Here is a 21,982-nt window from a genome sequence, read left to right on the forward strand (position 1 = left end):
CATCTTGTAGATTTAATTGTGGCGTCTATGCTTCCAACATGAGCTCCTTGCATCAGAGACTGAGTGCCCCATGACTAGCACAGTACCTGACACACAGCAGGCGTTTAATAGATACTTGGTAGACAAATGGATGAGACTCATTCCGGGCAGGCAGGGGCCATTGGGGACCCTAAACCATCTAGAATATACCAAGCTGATGGATAAGGGGCAGTGGAGACCCACAGAGCTGAAATCAGATCCAAATTCCACTGCTGACAGCTGTGTGTCCCTGGGCAAGTTGCCTAACATCTCTGGGCATTACCTTCATCTTCAGAATGGGAGTAGGGCACCTATCTTCCCAGGCTGTAACTGGACCAATGAGGCGGGAAGGGCCTGTGTCCCAGTCCTGAGAACCCCACCACATTCAGTTACTGCTTGTTAAATGAATGAATGGCCCAAGAAAGAGCTTGATTAATATCAGACAGTCCATGATAGCGCTGATGTCAGACACCGTTATTTCCTGAAACACTAAGAAGGAAAAATTTTAAAACGTTGCCAATGAAGACATAACCCAGTGTTTTTTTAGCACCTAGAATTTTTATCCCATACTTACTCAAGGATCTCTTTTGAGCTTAATAAGACATAAATTTCTATCACAGATCACTACTGAGTTTACATTAAAAGGAAAAAATCAGGGAAATCAATGGACTGGGTGTTCCTAATACTTCTCTGAGGTCAGAGCCACCTATGAATTGATCCCCCCACCCCCGCAACCCACAGCCCTGTCCCCCTTAGCCTCTGCCTGGTGAGTGAGTGGATCCGAGTTCCCTCAATGCTGTTGCCCTGTGTCTTCCTGCACCTTGAGGAAGATCCCTTCCTCCCCCCAGGCTTTGTGGCTCTCTCCATCGAGAGTTGGTGCCTGAGAGGTGAGGGGCCTCCGCTGTCCAGCCAAGGATACCTCCTTAGGGACAGTCACATCCTGCAGACACAGGGCCCACAGTGCCTGGAACATACACCCCGCAACTGTCATATGAACCCAGATTTCAGAAATGGGAAGATGCCGTCTTAAAGTCAATGAGATGCAGTGTAATACAATGTGAGAACTAGGACAAAGGGAACTTTTGAAGTCACAAAAGGGAGGGGCCCCTGCAAAGGCAGGAGGACCGCCTTCTGCTGCACCATGGATGTGGAGTGGCCTAGGGACCAAGGCCAATGAAGAACTTCAGACTCAGATGCATGACCCTGTTGCTGTTGTCACCTTTCTGCCCTGCCCACCTATGAGGAAAGAGGAGTCCTGGCTTCCTTACTTCCCTAAAGTGGGGCTGGGAGGATGGTTTTGGAGATGTTTCTTTCAGCTCAGAAAGTCTGGGGCCAGACTGAGCTGGAGGGGCCTATGGGGCCTCTGTGGTCATTCTTAGCCTGGCTGCAGCCCTTGAGAAACCTGGGCCTGGGGAGGCCTTGGGGGCAGAGGCTTGGGGGATCAGGTGGTCCCTTGAGTGTAGAAACGAAATCAGGCAGTGGGGCAACCAAAGACGAAGGAGATGCCTGGTTTCTCCTTGGACCCTGGAGCTCCAGGAAGGTCCCTAGGAAGTGTTGCTTACTCCAGGTTGAGCGGCGGCTGAGCGCCGCTTCAGGCCCTGGTTTCCCCTTAGGTAGATTAAGAGAGCACCCTCCGGCTCCAGGAGACGCAAACCTCGCACCTGGCCGGGTTAATGTGGCCCTGGGGTCCCTGTTTCCCTTCTTCCACGTTATGGGTTCTCACCAATGACCCTACAGGAGAATCCAGAACAGGGGAAGAGTGTAAACCTGAGTAAACTTTATTTGTTAAAAAGAGGGGCAGCAGAGGGGGGATGGGGAGCCCCTGCCCGGTTGCGCCTGTCATATCCTGGTGGTGCCGGCTCCGCGCAAAACCAGCGGCTAGTCGGAGGCTCTGAAAAGCGCTGCGGACCCCAGGCCGGCCGCGAGAGGCCCACTTCCCCCTGAACGCTTCCTGCGATCCTGGCCTGAGCTGAGCGCCGCACAGAGCTAGGCTCCCGCTTCCGACAAGAAGAACTACTTGCTCAGGATCGGGGTCACAATCCCCCATCTCCGGCTTGCTCTTCAGCCAAACCTCCCCCAAAGTCCCCCTTCTTGCCCAGGCCCCTACCCCCACCCCATAAAGCCCAGAAGCGCAAACTTCGCTCTTGCCCCCGAGCGCTGCTGTCTGGCTAATCCCGGGTGCTGCTCACGGGGTCCTGGCCGCCACGGGCGTTCCCCGTCCACCCCCAGTCCAGGTCCACTTATCTCGCGAGACACCCGAGCCCTCTCCCAGCCCGGGCTCCGGGCTCCAGAGACACAGCCGCGACCTCCTTTGCTCTCCGGTGTGGTCTCCGGGTTTTGTTTCCCAGGACATTGGGGCGGAGAAGAGACTTGTGCAGCAGAGGGGGAGGGAGCGAGAAGACCGTCCCTCCCCGAAGGCCCGGGCCTGGAGAGAGGGGAGCGGTTGCCACCAGGCAGGGAGGGAGCTTCCGCACAGGGTGGCCCGGGTGGCCGGGATGGGGTGTCACTCAGGCCTGGCGAATGCATCACCGTCCGTGGATAGGTTGCCGCTCTTCACCTAGAGTCCTGGTTCTGCGGGCTACGGCCCGCGGTAGAAGTCTTGGGATGGGCAGTAAAACTTCTGCCTCCGAGCCTTCGGTTTTTTCTGGAGCGGGCCTGAGCTTCCATCGGGTCTCATAGGAATTATCCAAGCAAGGAACCCCGAGGTTCCAGGAGGCAGCCGGCACACAGCCCCGTCCTCTCCCGGGCCTCCGGGTCTCGATCTGCTGCAGTCACCCCGCGCCCTGTCCGCCGAGGAGCACAGCGACGCAGGCAGTGACAGAAACCCCTCCCACCCCCTCTCGCACTGGAATCTGGACCCCTCATTTGGGGCCCAGCTCCCCCACTGACCGGCTGGTGACCTCATGACAGCAGTGCCCCCATCAGGTTCCCCAGCTGTGCCTGGAGGGGTTGCCCTTGCGCTGTGGCACCGGATTTGCTGTACGCCCTTCCTCTCTCCCTCCCTCTTAGAGCCCTAGTGCTTTATGGCCCTTTCCTCCAGTCCAGTGAGGGGGCTGCCTTGGGGAAACACCATAGAACCACAAGGCAATCTGCCCGAGGTTGCATTCCTCAGATTTAATAAAACCTGAGGACCCCGAACGAGGTCCCAGAATGGACTGAAGGAGTGTGGGTCAGTACGCCTCCTCTCTCCTCTTCCACTCTCCTTCCACAACTCTGCATAGTTAACAAAGGCTGTGATGGAATTTCTGTCCCCTAGGCCCAGGAGGGACAGAACTCGAATTTTCACTCCCACCCCTGCCACACTTCAAGGTGGAGAGGATTAAACTCAGTAGTGTACCTGATTTGGCTAGCCTGGGCCTGGCTCAGGAAGATTACAGCAGGACCACTACATTGAGCAGAACCGGGGGTAACCCTAAGGGCTGGAAGGGATTAGAAGGTGCACTCATACACTGATGGTCCATTCCTTCCCTCCGGACTGCAGGTTTTCTCAGGCCCTTCAGGGGACAGTGACAAGTGAATATTCTGGGAGCTGTTTCAAGGTTAAGAGCCTAGAAAGGGAGCTTATTTTCCAGAGACTTGGCAGGGCTGGGGCTTGCAGAGAATTGCCTGCTGCCCTCAGAAAACACCCTCTTTCTCACTCCTCCCAGCCTTAAACCAAGGCCTGAGATGCTCGGGTACCAGTAATCCAAGTGCAGGTTTCAGGAAAGGGCGATCAAGCAGCGATTTAAAAAGGAAGTCATTGGCCGCTGCAGGTGGAGGCCATAACGGTTTTCACATACTGAAATGCAAAGTCTTCGTCTCAGCATAATGTTCCTGACTCTTTCCCTCTTATTTGCACCTGCAAGGACCTGGTTTCAAATCTCCGGCCTGTTTGGGACTCTGCAGGACCAAGTTTCCATCTCTCCCCTAGCTTTAACCAGCAAAGTGGCCATTTTTCCATTTCCATACCCTGGTGGTAGTCCTAGGAAGCACAAAAACAGGAACCAACATGCAAGCTCCCAGCCCAGACTAGACCAGAGAGGAGGCAACCAGGAGGCAACCGAGGCTTTCCTTGTGTGGGGAGGGGGGAGGGAGGGCAAACACGTGCCACCAAGCCGCGCCCCTGGAAAGGGCACCCTGCGTGACCTTGAGCAGTTTGGAGTCCTCGGCCCTTTGCCTTGGTTAGGTACCCCCACAGGTGCCGGTACTCGGCTGCCAGATGCCTCCCTCCTGTGTATACCGTGGAAAACTTGAAAATTCAGGGAGGCAGGCGCCTCTGCAGGCTGGAGCTGCTGATGGTGGCCGGCCTCTGTGCAAACCCCGAGTCCTTGGTTTCCCATAGGCCTCAGGAAGGGCTGGCCCGTACAATCTCAAGGACCTCGAAGTTAGTCCTTAAAGCCCCAGGAGACTGAACCAACAACAGGAGGCGGCTCTCAGCCCCGGGCAACTTCCGGAGTGAGCGCCGCGGTGCCCTCGGGCTGGCGACCCCTGTGTAGCCCGTTTGCTACCGTCTGGAGTGCCCTGGGCTGAGAAGGAAGGGCAGGAGGTTCAGAGTGGCCCTCATGCTCAGAGTGGAAGCGATTCCTAGGATCCTGCAGAGACCGAGCTTCCTCCGTGCCCGGCCCGGGCCAGGTGGAGCAGGTCACGGCTCGAGTCCACGTAGCCCGGGGAAAGGATGTTTCAGAAGACACTGCGCGTGTCCCTCTTACCTCGCCGCGTCCCCCCTGCCAACGTCGCGGATTCAGAAACCGCCCCCCCCATCAAGTCCCGCTGTGTCATAAAATATTTTATTGGAAAAAAATCACCGTCTTCGTAAGAGAGGGGTAGGGGCCCCAGCGATGTCGGGTTGTCCGGGCGCCATCTCGGGCCGTGGTGGCCTGCGCCGGGCCGCGGGGTCCCCCGACGCGCGGAAGCGGGTGCGTGCCTGGAGGCGTCCGGGCCCGGGGGGGCGGCCCGAGGCGACTGGGGGGTGCAGGATAGGATCGGGGCGTGAATGCTCCTGGAGCGCCTGGCTACGGCGAGCTCCTAGAGGAGGCGACCTTCCACCGCGCTGGACGTGTTTCCAGGCTAGGGCCCGCGAGCGCACGGGTTTGGCTTCAGGGTCTGTCCTTCCTTGTTTGGCCCCTAAATGTCCGCATTCAAGGTAATAATAAAAAGTTTAGAAAGCAAACGGCGTGGACGCAGAAGGGCCGACTCGCGGCTTCCGGCGGGTTATGGGGGCCGCGGACTGCGCTGGGGTTCCCTGGGCCCGAACCCTCTGCCGCGCTCAGTCCTCGTGGCTCCGGTCGCCGGCCTCGCCCGGCGCCTCCGCCGGCTTCTCCGCCTCCTTGGCGCGCTCCTGCTCCGTGAGCTGTTCGCTCGTGGGGATGGAGTTCTTCTTGGGCCTCCCCTTGGGCTTGGTGGGAGACTCCAGGCCGCCGCCCTGCAGCACCTGCGCGGGAGACGGGCGGCACCGCGTTGAGCTGGGACTGGGCCGGGGACCCCCGCGCCCTGTGCCCAGGCAGGGCCTGAAGAGCCCAACGAGGCCATTCGAGGCCGCGCCTAGCCCCCGGGAAATGGCGGCCATTTGTCTGAGCGCTGCTAGGGAAAAGTGACCAGAGGGTCCGGCAGAGGGGTTCAAGTCTTCCAGGAATCCTGAGGGTTCAGGGAGCGCGAAAGGAGCTGAGCTAGGGCACCCAGTGGGACAGAGAGCAGAGAGGGTCCCTCTGGGCACCAGGCACCAAGGGAATCGGGAGGGTTGGGCATAAGTCTCCATGGTGGAGCAGCTCTTGAAGAAGGCTACAGGGGCACGGCCACAATTAGAGGGCGCAGAATGCCACAAAAACACTCACTATTTTCTTCCACTTCATCCTTCGATTCTGGTACCACGTCTTCACCTGCAACTGGCTCAGACCCAGGGACTCGGCGAGATCTATTCTGGAAAGAGCGGGGTGCACCCTCAGCAGGGCAAGCAGCCCCCTCCCCCTACCCGCTGGGCTTAGCCTGGCCCCGCGCTACCTGTCGGGCGTGGAGAGGTACTTCTGCTTCTCGAAGCGTTTCTCTAGGCCCATCAGCTGCAGCTCGGTGAACACGGTGCGGCTCCGACGCCCCTTCTTGGCCTTGGTGCCCGGCTCCCCGGCGCCAGGCGCCTCCAGCTTCCCGCGGAGCTGCAGCTCGAGCGGCAGGTGCGGCGCGCCGGCAGCGCCGGGCAGCCCAGGCCCCGCGGCAAGCAGCGCCGAGCCCAACCCGGAGCAGCCAAGGGGCGCCAGCGGGAACTTAAACACCGCCGCCTGCTCGGCCTTCAGCACGGCTGCGGGGAGAGAGTGGGGAGCCGGGTGAGCTCGGGCCTTGCTCCTCCTCCTGGAGATCCTCGCACCATGCGCCCTAGCCGAGAGCTCTCTCTCAGCCGGTGACCCCAACACAAAACCTTCGTGCTGGCCGGGAAGTGAGAGATTTGCGCCAGGCACCTAGGCTGAACCTCCTCGACGCCAGGGTCCCCAGAGTCTGGGAAGGGGACCTCCCCCACCCGGGCTCTGCCTGGCATTCTCCAGGCCCCAGCTGCTCTGAGATTTCAGGATTCTCAATGAACAAGGTCGAAGCTCCCAAACACATAGAGTATGTGTCACGGAAAAGGGAAACCAAGAAAAAACGGCACAGAGTTAGGAAGATAAGCATTTGCCCCAACTAAATAGGCTTTGCTGCATTCGGGGGGGGGTGGGTGGGGAAGAGTTTCAGTGGAAGAAGCACATCTGCTCTTCTGTGCAGGGCAAAACAGCCAATTCTGAGGGGCAGACAGCGGGTTGTCAGCAGGGGTGAAGTTGGGCGCTTCCCGGAAATTCCAAAGCACCCCAAGAAATGGGAAATTTGTTCTTCCTGTTTTCTCCATTTAGACTCTCCCCCACGAAGACGTTTCAGTTTTCATTAGTCCTAAACGATTTTTTTTTTTTGCCCGCTTCAAACGAATTATTTACCGTGCAGCTGGAGGCAAAAGGTAGCAGAGATTGGACTCAAAACGAACAAACTGGCCCTGCGGCCCCCCAGGCAGGCGGAACACTGGCTGGAGGGTCACTGCATGTGGAGGAAGTCGGCTCCCTGGGCTGAGGTCACGCTAGAACGTAGGAGGGCTCCCTGCCCAGATAGGCATCTCACTACCAGTGAGTGCTCTAGCCCCGATGGAATCGGGAAGGGCCCAGGCAAGATGTGCGGGTGAATATGAGGAGGGAGCCCAGAGGGGAGAAAGGATCCTTGGGGGAAGGTGAGAAAGGAAGGGCAGACCCACCCCACTGAGAGAGGCCGGTTAGAGAGAGACGGGGAAAGGCCAGAAGAAGGGGTGCAGTGGAGAGGGCACAGAAGGTCAAGACAGGGCCCCGACAAGGAAAGAAGAGAACCGAAAGGGACAGAAAAAGCCTGAGTTGCTGGTTCAAGCTCTGCCAAGGTGCAGCCGACCTGGAGCAGAAGGGCCATTCGGGCAGCAGCTCACAAACAAGCCTCTTGTCCCCAGGCAAGGCCCAAGGGGCTCTGTGCTACAGCACAGGTCGGTTCGTCGCCAGCCTGAGAACCCGGGCTCTGGGAGGCTCCGGGCTGGCTCGGGCCAGCGTCAGCCCCCAGCATAGCACTCGGAGACACGGGCCTCTTTCCCAAAGGTCCGGCTTTCCCGGCTTGGGCAGCCGCGGCCACTCCCAGCCAGCTCTCTGTGGGAAGGCCCAGGCGCCCGCGGCCTGAGGTCGCTTTGACCCGAAGTCTGACATTAGCAGTCTGGTCCAGCGCCCACGATGGGGATGCGGGCTCGGGTCCCCAGGCCTGGACTCCTCGGGGCTGGAAACCGCAGGGTCGCAGCGAAGAAGAGAGCGAATGCCCTCCCGGCAGGCCTGGCCCACGGGCACGAGGCCTGGCTTCTGCGCGGCCCAGCGCCTGCCCCCTTTGCTTCCCCGCCGGGAGCGCGCGGAGGGAACGGTCGGGGGCCTGCGTTCCCGGAGCTGCGTCCGAAAGACGCCGCGGCTCGCTTCCTCCCGCCGAGCCCGGCCAGCGCCCCGCGGCCCCAGGCCCCGCACGTACCCAGGTGGCTGTGGAAGGGCCGCGCCGCCAGCAGAGCCTGCACGCCGAACTTGAGCAGCTCGCCCGCGGCGGCGGCGGCGGCGGCGGCAGGAGCGGCGCCCTTGGGCCCCGGAGGCTCAGTGAGGATTTCCTCGATCATGAAGCTGCGGTAGCGGTGCGGCCGGTGGTCGGCGCAGCCCTCGGGCGGGCCGAAGCGCACTGCGCCCGGCTCCCCCGGCCGCTGCATCGCGGCGCCCCGGGGCTTGGCGGCGGCAGCGGCTGGGGCGCGGGGCCCGCGCGGGGGTCTAGGCCGGCCCGCAGATCCGGGCGGCGCGCGGGCGCCGGTTCATGCCCCCTCCCCCGCCGGCCGGCCGGGCGGAGGCACAGGGCGCGGGCGGGGCGCGCGGGGCTCGGCCGGTCGGACCCGGGACTGCGCCCCCGCCCCACTCTGCCGCGCCTCTAGCCCCGCCGGCCCCGCGTCACCGCCCCGCCCCGCCCGGCCGCCCCGCCTCGCGTCGCCGCCCCCCACCCCCCAGGCCGAGCCCGAGGGAGGGCCAGAGATGGGAGGGTGGCAGGCGGGAGGGGGCCGGGAGAGGGACCGACCGTCCCAGACAGAGGGAGACCCAGCGGAGCGCACGCCCAAGAAGGATCGAGCCGGAGAGCTCGGGAGACAAGACCCCCGGGGATGGGAGCTGAGGGATCGAGAGAGAGGTGAGAGAGGGTCTACAGCGAGACAGCGAGGGCCACACAAGATGCGAGACAGTGACGTGAGGATGCCAGGGACACCGAGACTTGCGCAGAGAGCAACCGACAGAGGCGCGGGAGTCAGCGGGCCCTGACGTGCCGGAGAGCACAGAGGCAAGCAGGACAGAAAGAGGAGGCAGTTAAGAAAGAGATGGGACAGCTATCAAGGCGAGCGGCCTGGGCAGGGTTTAGGGAGCCCCGGAAAGATCAGGAGGAGGAGAGGCAGAGACCCCGAAGCTCGGCTGGAAAGGGGGTGGCGGTGCTCAGCCTCCGTGCCAGGACGCATGGCTGCCCGCCCGGGCAGGAGTGCAGCAGTGGGCCGGGTGCAACTCGTAGGGTAGTAGCTTCACCTGTGCCTCAGTTTACCAGGTACCGCCTCATTTCTCCTGAACTGCCCTGAGAGGCAAATTTCTCCAGCCAGAATTTGCTTGTATTACCAAGTGGTATGTGGACACATCTACACAACCCTAGACGCTGTGGAGTGGGTTGTGTTCCCCTAGTTCTAGCAAGAGATGGATGCCAGGACAAGGAAAGCCTGCAGCTTTGCCTTTTCGCTGTTTTGGAGCATCAGAGAAAACCAGTACTGGGTGGAGCTGGGTGAGAAGCCACAGGGTGCCCTGGGAGTCTGGGGATAAACTCTGGTGTGACCAGCCTCCTCTCTGAACTGTAAAGTCCCCAATGTGACTGAGGAAGGCTAGAGGCTTTGCTAGCTCCCTCTCTTCATCATTGGGGGAATATAAGTCCAAGTCGTGGGGTGAACAACCCCAAAGCTCAGCTCTCCGCTGAGTTTATCTCTTTGGCGATGCCACTTGAGGCAAGCCACTGCCCCATTCTGGACCTCAGTCTCCTTACCTGTCCCTGAAAAGATGCTGACAGCTCCAGGGAGGCTGTGAGGACTTGGGGCGGGGGTGGGGGGTGGGCGCTGTTCCCATGGGCTCCACAGGGTCTGTTAGAGAGGAGTATATAGTTTGTCCAGGCAAGGAGCGTGGGGTATCAGTGGAGATGGATGGGTGTCCCCAGGAGACTGGGGAGGGTGCCTGCCCCTCTCCTCCTGCCCATCGGGAGTCCCTCAACTGGGGTCCTCGGCCACTTCTCCTTCTCATGTGAGCTCTGCCTTGGGCCTCAGTGGTCACCTCTGAAAAATAGGATCTACCACACCCATGGCCCTGCCCCAAGATGGTGCATCTTCTGTAGCTCCAGCTGCTAGTGGTGAGACCCTGGCACCTGCCCCAGACCCTGTGTGGACTGGGAGATGCCCAAGACTCATTGTCCATAGGGACAAAGAGAATGTCTTACCAGAGTCTCTAAAAGCCCAGCTGCCTCTCCCCCTAGAGGCTGAGGGACTTCAGCCAGCGCTGCACCTTTCTGAACCTCCCGGCCATCATCAGAACTGAAAGGTGGCCTCCAGGTGCTCCATGTGTGGGTGATCTTGTGAGTCACATAGCTTCTCAGAAGGGGACAGTGTGGGACCTATTAAGAGTGATGGTATCCCATACTAGGCAGGCCTCTATCCCAGTAGGAGGTAGACAGACAGGGGTGGTTCTGTGCCACCTCTGTTGGCCCAGCAGCCACCCGGCAAACAGAGAAAAGCCAGTGTCTCCTGGAGCCCTGGGCAGTCCAGCTGGGACCCCTCCCTAGATAGGTGCTTGGGTGTCACCCAGTCCAACCATCTACTTTCTCAGATGGTGAAACTAAGGCCCAGGAAAAAGAAAGTACTGGCCCAGGGACCACAGGGAGCAGGGTTGCTCCCTGTATATATGGTATGGGGCCCATTTTTCTCTCACCTCCCTCCACCCAGTAGGGCCCACTGGCCATCTCTTTCTTCTTCTCCTCCTCCCTTCCACATCTTCCCAAGGGCATGGCCTAGCCTGCTGTGAGGGTTAGGCCTAGCCACCCCCACTCCATCCCTTCACCTCCTATTTGGGCCCCTGACTGAAGCCACCTGGTTTTGAACCATCTCTGCTCCACACAATTGCCTCCCTGAAGGTCTCAGGTCCTCCAGGTGGGAGCTCAGGACCCAGATCAGAGGACTTGGGAATCACATTGATCAGCTCTCACCAAATCCATTTTGCCCCCAGTCCTGGGTCAGGTTTAGGGGTAGGAGGTTATTTTCAGTATTGAGGCCTCACCTCTAGATTTTTGGGAGTCAGAAGACCAGTGCTGTCTAGCCCCCACCCTATTTCACGGGTGCTGAGTGGTCAGAGTGCTTCCCCTCAGCTCCTTGGGATAGTTCCAGGTGGCTGAGGCTGAGGGCTGAGCAGTGGCATCTGCTGGGAATGAGGCCCCAGGGCCCTTTTGGGTAATGCCATGGAGCATTGGAGGTCCGAAGGGCTAAGAGAGCCGGGTCCACCCAGTCACCCCTCAAGGCCCTCCCCTTGGTGGGTAGGCCTCTGATCTACCCCCTCCCGGTCTGTCTGTGCACCGCGTGATCCCAGAGAGAACTACAGATAAACCCCTTTTAGGCGAAAAAATGTTCAAAACAGCAGCAGGGCCTCCTCTGCTCGGGAATTGCAGCATTGTTGGCTGGGAAAGGACTCCCAGGGAGAGGGGTCCCTCCTCCCTGCGGGAACAGACGCCCAAAGAAGGAAAGCCCCCCCGCACCCCGGGCGACGGGGCCTCGGGGCCTCTCCCGAGGTCCCAGCCCTGCAATCCCCACCCCAGGGGCGCAGCCGCCGTGCCCAACTCCTGGGACCCAGCCCGGGCCTCCAGCCGCCGTTGCCGCCGCGAAAATCCCGGAAACCGTCCGCTCTCGGCGGGCGCAGTGGAAAAGGTGACCTCAGCGCCCGCGGCCAGCCGCCCTCACCGGCGGCCAGGCGGCGAGGGGCTTCGGGCGGTAGGGGGGTCTCGGCGCCGCCCGGACGCCGGGTGAGGCCCCTCCCCACCGCTGCTCTGCTCCTCAGACCCCACAGCCGCGTTGGAGGGGCAACGCGAGGGAGAGGGTTACCTCCCTCCTTAATAGAACCCTCTCAGGCCAGGCATGCCAGGTTCCAGAACTTCTCCTCCTCCACCTAAGCCCTCCTCCTCCCCTAGAGCTTCCCGGGTCGGTTTCTGGAGCCGATTGGGCGAAGGAGTCCCCGAACCACTATACAGATGGGGAAGCTGAGTCCGGATGTTGGCAGGCCTGGGCAAGGTTGGTGGCCAAGGTCTGGGTGCTCCTGCATTACCTGGAGTGCTCTGGGCCCAGCTCCCCCTCCAGCACCCACCCAACCCCGGCCCTTTTTCGTTCGTCCTCCCTCCCAGTTGTCGCGGGTTTTTATCCTACTTGGCAAAGCAGAGGTGGGGATGGGAACCAAGGGGCGCTTTCTTCTGGACCGGTCAGCTCACCTCCGGGTGCAACCGTCTAGAAGCTGCCAACGGGGAGTCCTACACCTCTCCCCACCCCCAACTGACAGACCGGGAAACCGAGCCCGGAAGAGCTTCGCTGTCCCTGCCCCCGCACCCCACGCCCTGTGCCGGGCCTCCTCTATGAGGACGCGCACGGTCAGTGCCCGGAACGAAGGTCATCCTCCACTCGCTTCTTTCTGTAAACTGTCGCTTCTGATTGTCCCCGGCCCAGGGCAGGCTGGCGCTGGAGGCGGTGGCTATCAGGCGGGCGCTCCGGCTCGGTCTCCGTGGGCAATGCCAGAAGGAAGCCACCTGCACTCGGCCGGGAACGCATCGTTCGGTCTGAGGCCCGTGCCCGTTCTTGCGCCTAGTGTCTGAATCCAAGACTGCCGACATCTGTCTTGCCTTCAAAACAGAAAATCTCGAGGTTGTAAAATTACTCCGTCTCCACGCTCGCAAGTCACATCTCCCGGTGACCGCACAATCACTTTCTCGCTGGCGAAATGGGTCTCTAATGACGCCTTCCTTTATGAACATTTCAAAGTCATGTGTGGACTTTTCGTTTTGAATCATTTCAAACACCTGTGAGCTCGGGGCTCAAAGCGCGTTTTGGGACAGCACCTTGAGACACATTCCTCTCTCTCCCTTTCAAATTCTCCCTCTTCAAGTAATTTACAAATTTGTTCCTTTGGAAATAGTTACTTTATTTTTGTTTTGTAGCTAATTTTTAATGTGTGCTTTTCTTTAGAAGTGTGAGTTTTAAAAGATAGATCCATAGGTAGGTAGTAATTGCCTTGACGTAGCTAAGACCCGGTTTTTGATGCCCCCAGAAACCCAGAGCGATCCTGCAGGTCACAGCGCAGACCCCGGGCCATTCTGCACCACACCCCTCCCCCCACTCCCAGGCATTTCAGCCTGGCCCGGGAGGCTCTAGCAGCTACCTTGGTTCCTAGTAGAGTCGTGAGAAATAGCGGCACCCGAGGCCACAACCTGGGCCCGGAAGTAGTGGCCGCGGGTGCCTCGGCTCGCTGGGGCCCCAAGGCTTGCTCAGGAGCTGCTGCGCGCGGATACCGAGGCCGTATGTGGGCAGCCCGGGGAGCTCCTTTGGGCTTCTCCCGGTGGTGGCAGTGGCGTGTGCGTGTCCTTCCAGAACGTGCCCTGAGACAAGGGCGCCGTGCTCCGGGGACACGGGTGCCAGGACCAAGAGGCTGGGTCCGACTCCCGCTCGGGCGCCAGTCAGGGACCCCAGTTCAGGCTCCAAGCCCTTCTGGCCTTCGGAGAGAGAGAGGGTCAGTGCTGGCCGCCCCATCCCGGCAGGTGTCCGCTAGCCCGGGCCACTGCCCTCCTGAAGCCGCGGGACTGGCCTCGGCGACACTGCAGAAAAGGAGAGACCCCATGACGGAGAACTGTCCCTCCAGCCAGACTGGTGGGCAAGGTTCATGAAAAGGGCTTGAGCTTTGCTTTTCTTTCTTTTTCTTTCCCTTCCTTCTTTGCTCTCCTTTCTCTCTTCCCTCCCTCCATCCGTCTACCCTCTTTCTTCTTTAACTGGCCTTCCTCTGCCTGCTTCTCCGTCTTCAGTTGGGCTTTGGTTCTCTTCTTCCCTGCTGCTTTGCTCTCCCTTTCCCTGTTTCCTTTAGTCAGAAGGACGCCCACGTCGCAGTCTATCTTCCTCCTAATAAGGGGAGGGGCCTTGTACTCACCAAGGGACCTCCAGGTGCTGTTTGCAGAGCCCTCTGAGGCTTATGTGGGCTATGTACCTGGGACACGGTCTCCTCCCAGCCAGGTGGGCAGACTGAGTGGCAAAGCTGGGTGACGCAAAAGGCCCTGGACCTGTCCCCCCAGCCAGGAGAGGGGGGCACATATTCTCCAGGGTGTCTTCCAACAGCAGGTGTGAGGCCAGATCATATTGCCCCTTTCAAGAGGGAATTCACACTTGCATCTGTCGTCCCTAACACAAAAGTCCCTTCTCCCCCTGAGTACTGGGGAGAGGCGGCAAGGGGGGGGCGGGCTAAAGGGGACACAGAGAAGGCACAATCACCTCATTCCTTACATGCCAGGCCAGGCCCAGCCTCTGATCCCTGGGCTCCAGTCCAGTCCTTCTTCTCCTGCTGGTCTGAGTGAGATAAAGGGTCCGGGAGCTTGATGCACATCCACACACACCTGTGCTTCCTGCACCATTTTGCACATGCCCCTCAGTGCCAGGAATGGGCACAGAGGCCCTGCTTGCAAATGCCCAAATGCCATACAGAGCACACAAGGAACCCATGATGCAAGCCCATTCCCTGTCTAAGCGTCAGTTTCCCAAAATGAAAAAAACAAGAGGGGGCGAATTGGATGAACTTCTTCTTGCCAGTTTTAACAGCCTAGATCAGGGGTTGAAAATATTTTTCTGTAGGGGGCCAGGTAAGTAAATATTTTAGGCTTTGTGGTCCATATAGCTCGGGTGCAGCACCTCCACTCTGCCCTGCAGCATGAATGCCGCCATAGGTAACATGTAAAGGAATGAATGTGCCTCTGTGCAAGTCATGTTCTATATGCACACTAAAACTTGAATTTCATCTAATCTTCACAAAACATTATGTCACAAATATTATTCTTATCTCTATTTGTTCAACCATTTAAAAATGTGAAAACCATTCTTAGTTCATAGGCCATGCAAAAACAGGCAGTGGGCCATAGTTACCAATTCCTAGTCTAGATTCAATTCTTCTGATTGCACAAATATGTGCACTTCCATATCAGAAGTGTTACCTTATTTTAAAAAATTTTTTCCATGAAAGCACCCATTAGTTTTGCAGTATTGGGGCCTTAGAAACACAAATCATCAAGTTCATTTCCTACTCCCATGTCAGAATTCTCAACAATTTAAAATCTTTCTGATACTAATATGTTTGGACTCTGAGTTGGATGCTTTACAACCATCATCTCATTTAATCCCACAATAGTCTTTAGAGTAGGAATTGTTCACCCCTACTTTCCAGCTCCTTGCATAATCCGGGTAACAGTACACTCACTTTCTTCAATGGCTGCCCTAACAGACTCTAAAGGCTGATTCCTCTGGAGAACCCCAGCTGCTGAGAGGCCAGTGACCTGGCTGGCAGCCCTAGAAGGTCAAAGGCCATCAAGGGTGTGAGTGCTCCCTCCAGGGCCGTCCTTTCCCATCTCCTCTCAATTCCAGCTAAATCCTCTCCAGCTGTTGAAATGTGGGTTGGACAAGGGGGCTGCAGCCTTGACTTTCTGGGAGTTTCCCAAGCCCTGAGCCTTTGCAGGCCTTTGCAGCTGCCAAGTGACAAATCCTGCAAGGCATAGGCAAAGGGAAAGAATATGACAGAAAAATAGCTATTATAAATGTGTTACTTGCTAAAAGAATTTCCAGGAAATCTTGCTCATGGGGAGGCTTCACCCCCTTCTTCTGCATCTTCAATGGCTCTTGCGCCCTCTGCTGGTCAGATTGAGTCCCAGCCAGTCTCAATTGGACCCACCTTTCCTCTTTAAAAGGAAAAGCAACCCAGAACTTTATCTCCCTTTTATGTACCAGACGCTTGCTGGATGCTGAGGAGGAGTGAAGAGATGTCCTCAGGGAGTGCAGTTTAGCCATGGAGAGAGATAGACAGATGTGCTCACAAGTGACAACAAGGTGGGCGGGGAGGTGGATGGCTTCCCAGAGCAGGTGACATGATGTAAGCCCCCTTGAAGGGTGAGGAGCTTCCAGACTCAGACACAGTAAGCTCATGCTTCTGGAGGGTGTTAGTGTTCCAATCAGTGACTGGCAGCATGTGTCAGTTTTTAAATGTTTGGCTACTTTAGCACCAGCCACAGCTGGCCTTCAGAGACATGACAGGCTGGAGCTCCACACTCCACGCTTTCTCCTAAGGTCCATGGGGACATTTTCTGATCCCTGCTGCTGAGAAGGGGTGTCTCTCAGTCCAGTTACAGGTTCTACTGTGTACTCCCCAACATGAAATAGCCCTAGGAACCATCTGAGGAGCATGTCTTCTGTGGGGGCATTGTCACACCCGCCCCCCCCACATTATCTCATTTAATCTCACTCTAGGAAGAGGGTATTTTTAGCCTTAATTTACAGGTAAGACAATAGGTGCAGTGGAGCAACTTCATTTGCCCAGGTGGTGAGCTGGGGTTTGAACCAGCACTCTATCCATAGCACCACAGTGACATTTTGGTGGGGGGAGTGTGTGTGGGGGTCCTCTACCTTCTGACTTACCCCCATTTTCTCTCCAGCCCTGATTGCTACTAAGGTTTAAACCACTAACACCATCTGCCAAAGGTCACTTCCAGTCAGGTGTCCACAGACACACCGCGCTCACAGCGTCCAAATCTGGACCCAACATCTCTCGCCTCTCCCCAGGCTGCTGTTCCTGCTCCCTTCGCCCGGGCTGGGTGGCGATCATCAACTGGAGCAGCCATCAGTGTGGACACGCCTCACTGACCGCTGGCCAGGGATGTCCCGAGAGGCAGGCCCCATTCCTACCAGAGTGCACACAGCATGCAGGGCATCCCCATTCAGTGGGCATGGTAGCCAGGTACGGGGCCCCTTCCACAGGCCAGCCCTGTGCTGGCCCCAACCCAGGCCACCCCAGCTGTCTACGAGGGCATATGGGCAGAGAGAACGGAGGGCGACCAACTGTGGTGGCTTTGGGAAGGGCAGGCTGCTGGGAACCTGAGGAGTCAGGGAAGGCTGCGGCAGGGGCAGCTGAGTAGGTATCTGGCCGTGGCAGGCAGGTATAAGGAGGCAGAGGAGCACATTTGCCAGGGCTGGAAAGCCCTCCCAAGTGCTGAGCTTGGAGTGGGGGGTTGAGCCCTTCTGGGATGTCTGGGCAGTCACCCACGTTGAGGCTGAAAGGCTTGTTCCAGAAACAAGTTTGTCCCCAAATGGTTTTGTATTTGATGGTGCGGCAGCAGCTTGTCCTCACCAGGGAGCTACACTTATAGACCATCCTGGTGCCTAGGGACAGCCTGCAGGCCTGGAGCAGGTCTGGGGACCTCTACTGTGACCCCATCACCAGAACTGCCATTTACAGGCTACATAACTCCTGGGGATATCATCGACTGAGCTGGGAATGGCACTTCCTGGTTGTGCACTGCACAACCCCCCACCCCCGCCAACTGTGTCCAGGAGTCCTGCCAATTATTTGTTTCCTTCTCTTTTCATAGAACCGAATGGGGTTGAAGAGACTTGTCGGTAAGTTCTATCACGTTCTATATGCCCCTTTCCCAGATGATAAGCTACATGTTGAGGCCACAGAGGAAAACATGTCCTATCTGCATACTTCATGTTAAAAATATACCTTAATTTAGAAATCTACTGTCTAGCTGTTTTACGTTTCTGTTACAGGTTAGAGCAAAATTTCTCAAAGCTTTGAGTAAGGGACATATGGCAGGCCAAATTCTAAAATTGCCCCCTCGTGTATGTACACACCCTATATAAGCCCTCCCCTTGAATGTGTGATAGACTGTCATTGCCCTGATTGTGTTACCTTATATGGCAAAAGAGTTTTTGCTAATGTGATTAAGGTCCCTAACTGGTTGGTATTGAACTGATCAAAAGGAAGATTATCCTGGACCTGACCTAACTAGATGGCTCCTTTTAGACCTCCCTGAGGTGTGAGCAGTTCTCCTGCAGGCCTTGAAGACAGCTGCCACATTGTGAGGGGGCCTACAGAGGAGCCATGGGGCCAGGACCCCAGAGTGGCCTCAAGGATCTGAGAGCAAGGAAATAGATCCTGCCAACAGCCACAGTGAGCTTCAAAGTGGAACCATCCTCAGCTGGGCCTCCAGATGAGACCACATCCCTGATTGCCACTTTGTGAGGCCCCAAGCAGAAGACCCAGCTAAGCCCAGCCTGGACTCCTGACCCACAGATACCCTGAGATAACATGTGCATTGTTTTAAGCAACTGCAATTGCAGTAACTTGTTATACAGCAGTAGAAACCAATCCAGTAAGCGAGTTGTGCATGGGCCAAACCTGACTTCTGCCTCAGGAGAGAGAATACATGAGGACAGGACACCACTTTTGGGACCTTTGGCCTTTACTGTGATGCAGGGACAAAGTTGGGAGTCCCACACCTGCCAAGGGACCACGATGTGCCTCTGTCCTCGCACGCCTGCTGACCCCCAAGGAAGCCCCTTTGGCAGGCAACTGGCCACAGTGTGGGCAGGATCTACATGATGCTTCCTCACCTGGGGTGAAGAAAAAGGGAGATCATTCTGCTCGCCAGTGTCCTGGTGTCCTGCAATTACCCACTCACTGTGATTAAGAGTGAATCCAAGGAAGACTCCACCCAGAGAGGGAAAGTTGCCCCTAAACCTCCCTGATGCTGCAGAGCTGGCCAGCGGTGCACATAGACCCAGGGGAAGGGGAGAGCGAAGTGGGGGAAAGTGTGTGTCTAGTTCCTCTTTCTCCCATCCCCTGGGCTCTGGGAAGCAAGAAGAGGTAGCACATGGAATTTGACCCCATTCTCAGACTGCTGATCTGGTGCACTGGGGCACCACCCCCCAATTCGGAGTTTGCTCTGCGGCCAGGTCTCAGTCCCTGCCCCACCCAGCCCCGCTCTCACAGTAAATGCATTGCCCACGGGAGGCCTCCCCTCCCACCCGGTGACTTAGGTCACGGGTTCTAGCCTCTGCCTGTGGCCTGTGAGACCAGACCTTCCTACTGGCCAAGCCCTGGTCAGTGTAGTTTTGATACACTGCTGAATCCTGTTCTAGTCCTCTGTGTCCTCTTCTCATTCCCCCTAAGTTAGAAGAAAGCAGGGCTGTATGTGGGCAAGTGGCAGAGCTGGTTAACTTCTAGCAGGTGAATTGCACAGACTCTGTGAACAACTGCAATGAACACAGCACTAATAATACTGTATCACATAGTGGGAAAGTTCCTCCCTTTCCTTTTCTCTTCATCTTTCTGATTTTAAGTCCCAAGTCTCACCTTGCTGCTGGTATGGCTTCACTGGGCTCACAGACTCTGGCCACTCTCCTTTCAGTGGATGAGTCCAGCCTCAGCTCTGCAGCAACAGGCAGGCAGCAGTGTCAGGATGTGCAGGGACAGTGTTGTGTTGTAATTGGATTCATCTTTACAGTTAACTACTTTTCACTTTTCCTAAGTGATGCTGGGTGGTTGTTTTGTTTTTGTTTTTAGAATCTAAGTACATGTTAAATACATTGAGTAAGTGAGAGGAACGTCATTTAAAGGGGAAAAAATCAGATAAATAGTAGCACAAGTGATTCATGAGGAAATGACATGATCATGGAGGTGGTGTGAGCGGGGCAGCATGGATCTGGGTTCGAATGTCGCTCAGTGACTTGGGGCACGAGCCTTCTTTGTGCTTCAGTTTCTTTCACTGAGAAAAGAGGATAATAACATTGTGAAGACCAGCTATGTGCATATTCACAAAGCCCACAGCTGGCCCTGGCATGCTGCACGTGCTAGGTGAGTGTTTGTTAAATAGGATTGACAGAGTTTAGGAACTGGAGTTTAGGAAGCCTGCACAGTGAGTCCTCCCAGGAGGGCGCTCTGCACCCTTCCAGATGCTGCTCATGGCCATTCCTGCATGGACTTTCTGACCCCAGTCTGAGTGAGGCTGCCCCAGCGCTGACACCTGCAGTCCCGGATTTCCTCTACCACTTGCTTCTCTTGTCTCCCGGACATGACCATTATGGCTCCTGGCAGGAGGAAGTGACTGGCAGCTGCGGGGTCTGGCAGGGGACCTGGCCCAGTCAATGAATGTGAATGAATGAAGTGAATGAATGAAGTATCAGGAAGGTTCTGACTGGCCTGCGGCCATGCAGCTATCTGGATGCTGTGTGTGCTTGCCGCAGAAAGAGCCCTGAGCCTTCAGGCAGGAAGTACCAGCCTCCAGCAGAGTTTCACCCAAATCTATCATAGATGAACATGACCCCTTGGCAGGTGCACTGCAACAAGGTGGAGACAGTGGCTCCTGAACCACGTGTCAAAGAGACGTGTCCTGCCGTCAGGGCCCAACTCAACATCTACATGGTTCCCCGACAGGCACCGAAGTGAACCGGGCCTGCTGGGCAGCAGCCAGATGAGCAACGGCCACCCGGAGCACCTGAGGTGGGTGCTGCTGACGGTGGGGGTGGGGGTGGGGTGTGAGGTGTGCAGCTGGGTTGGGGTGAGGAGTGGTTGTTCTTGAAAGTTGACAGCACCGGAAAGCGAGGCAAGCCATCTCCAGGGCTTGGAGACGACAAGCCTAATCCACTTTCCAGGTCCTGCTGACCTCCCAGCGTGGGGCTGGAGCTCCTGACGCCAGGACACACTCGAGTTGGGCCAAGACTTTGTCCCAGTTAGACATTCCAGCAAAGCAGAGTCACGCCCAAATATCCTTCCTAAGGCCTTTGTCGCTGGGGTGATGTTCGTTCCTGTAGAGCTCCAACATCTGGTAAGATGGAGGGGTTGGGAAGGCCTGGGATGCCACCTCTGTCCCAACACTCAGGGACTGCTCACCCCCTTCCCAGTGTCCAGCTAAATCCCTTCCTTATAGGCTTCACCCAACCCTGCATTTGTCACAGGGAGTCCATTCACTCATCCCGCCTGCTGAAGGATAAGGCAACAGGGCCAGGACCTCTCCACGTTGCTGCACACCCCCAGCCTGGCCGCCCTGTTTCCTCAGGGGCCCCGTCAATCTCAAGGGTCAGAATCCCTTGTAAATGCTGTGCAGTCCAGCGAACTGTGCCCCATGTCACTGGCGAGGAGGCTCAGTTATATCAATACTGTCACTTCACCCCTCAGGGACTCAGTTTCCCATCATAACATAAAAATCAGACCAGCTTCCTCATCACAGGTTTTCTCAGCACCTGGCCCATAGCAGGTGCTGAATGAAGGGGAGCTTCCACTAGCTCCATGCAAGGCTGAGGGGGGGAGGGGCTCACTCCAAGCCACACAGTTGGTGGCAGAATTGGAAGGACATGTATCAGTCATGACAGGTTCTAATAAAAGCCTCCCTCTCCTGGGAGTCTTATGCCCGCTCCTGCTGTGAGTTCATCACTCATTGGTCCATAGAGCAGCTCTCTGTGGGGAGTGCTGGCCACAGGGCAGAGGGGAAGAGGGGATTCTGGAGAGTTTCAAGTTGGTGGTTAAGTGGTCCAGTTTGGAGGTGTTGTTGGTTACTTTCCCTGACAACTCGGCCAGAGCTGGGACAGTCCTACCACACACCCAGTAGAGCTGAGATGAGCACTGCAGGCAGCCAAAGCTCAGAGCCTGGGTCCCACCTCTAGGCTGCCCCCTGCTCTATGGCATCCCCAGGCTGTCTCTCCCTTTGTGAGGTATGGTCACAGGGGTGAAAGCAATCTCCAAGCGCCCTCTTAGCCCAACATTCTGTGACAAACCAATTCATGTGTATTTTCATGACCAGTCATATCTCCCTGCCAGTTCTGGCTCCATCCTTCACCAGTTTGAGAGACAAGCATTGAAACCTCTCTGAGCTTTAGTTTTTCCATCTGTCCAGGAGGGACAGTAGCAATCCCACGTTCTGGGATTACCATGAGGATAAAATGAGATAGTACTTTCAAGGTGCTTAGCAGAAGACCAAGAACAGAGTTAGTGCTCACAAAATTGGAACGATAAGATGCTTCTAAGTGCTCAGAAAATCCTTACTAGTGGTTCCTGTTTGAGTGTCTACTACCATACACCTAAACCCCTTGCCATTAAGCAGTGTTGTCCCCATCTTTCTGACCAGAAAACTGAGGCTTGAGGTATCATAGAAATTGTACAAGGAAGCTAGTAAGGGCACAACCAAGTTTGAATCCTACACTAGAAATTCTGTGGCTGCCCGGTCCTTGGTGCGGGAACTTAGTGGCCAGTTGGCAGGGATGAAACCCGTATGTAACAATACCCAGAATAAAAGATGGAGAGTGAAGCCTTGAGAGGACCAG

General features: G+C 56.9%; 1 protein-coding gene across 1 annotated transcript; it reads right to left on the bottom strand.

Moving 5' to 3' along the window:
- Positions 1-5,263: 5,263 nt before the first annotated feature.
- Positions 5,264-8,257, bottom strand: BARX1 (BARX homeobox 1). The gene is made up of 4 exons (XM_022564593.2): positions 8,032-8,257; positions 5,995-6,286; positions 5,829-5,913; positions 5,264-5,428 (listed from the first exon to the last, which is right to left on the bottom strand). The coding sequence occupies exons 1-4, from the start codon at positions 8,255-8,257 to the stop codon at positions 5,264-5,266; spliced, it is 768 nt and encodes a 255-aa protein (XP_022420301.1).
- Positions 8,258-21,982: the final 13,725 nt, after the last annotated feature.

The sequence above is a fragment of the Delphinapterus leucas genome, chromosome 6, assembly GCF_059928025.1.
Source record: "Delphinapterus leucas isolate spDelLeu-1000000601 "Yukka" chromosome 6, BTC_Dleu_Yukka2, whole genome shotgun sequence".
In the NCBI taxonomy this organism is placed as follows: Eukaryota; Metazoa; Chordata; class Mammalia; order Artiodactyla; family Monodontidae; genus Delphinapterus; species Delphinapterus leucas.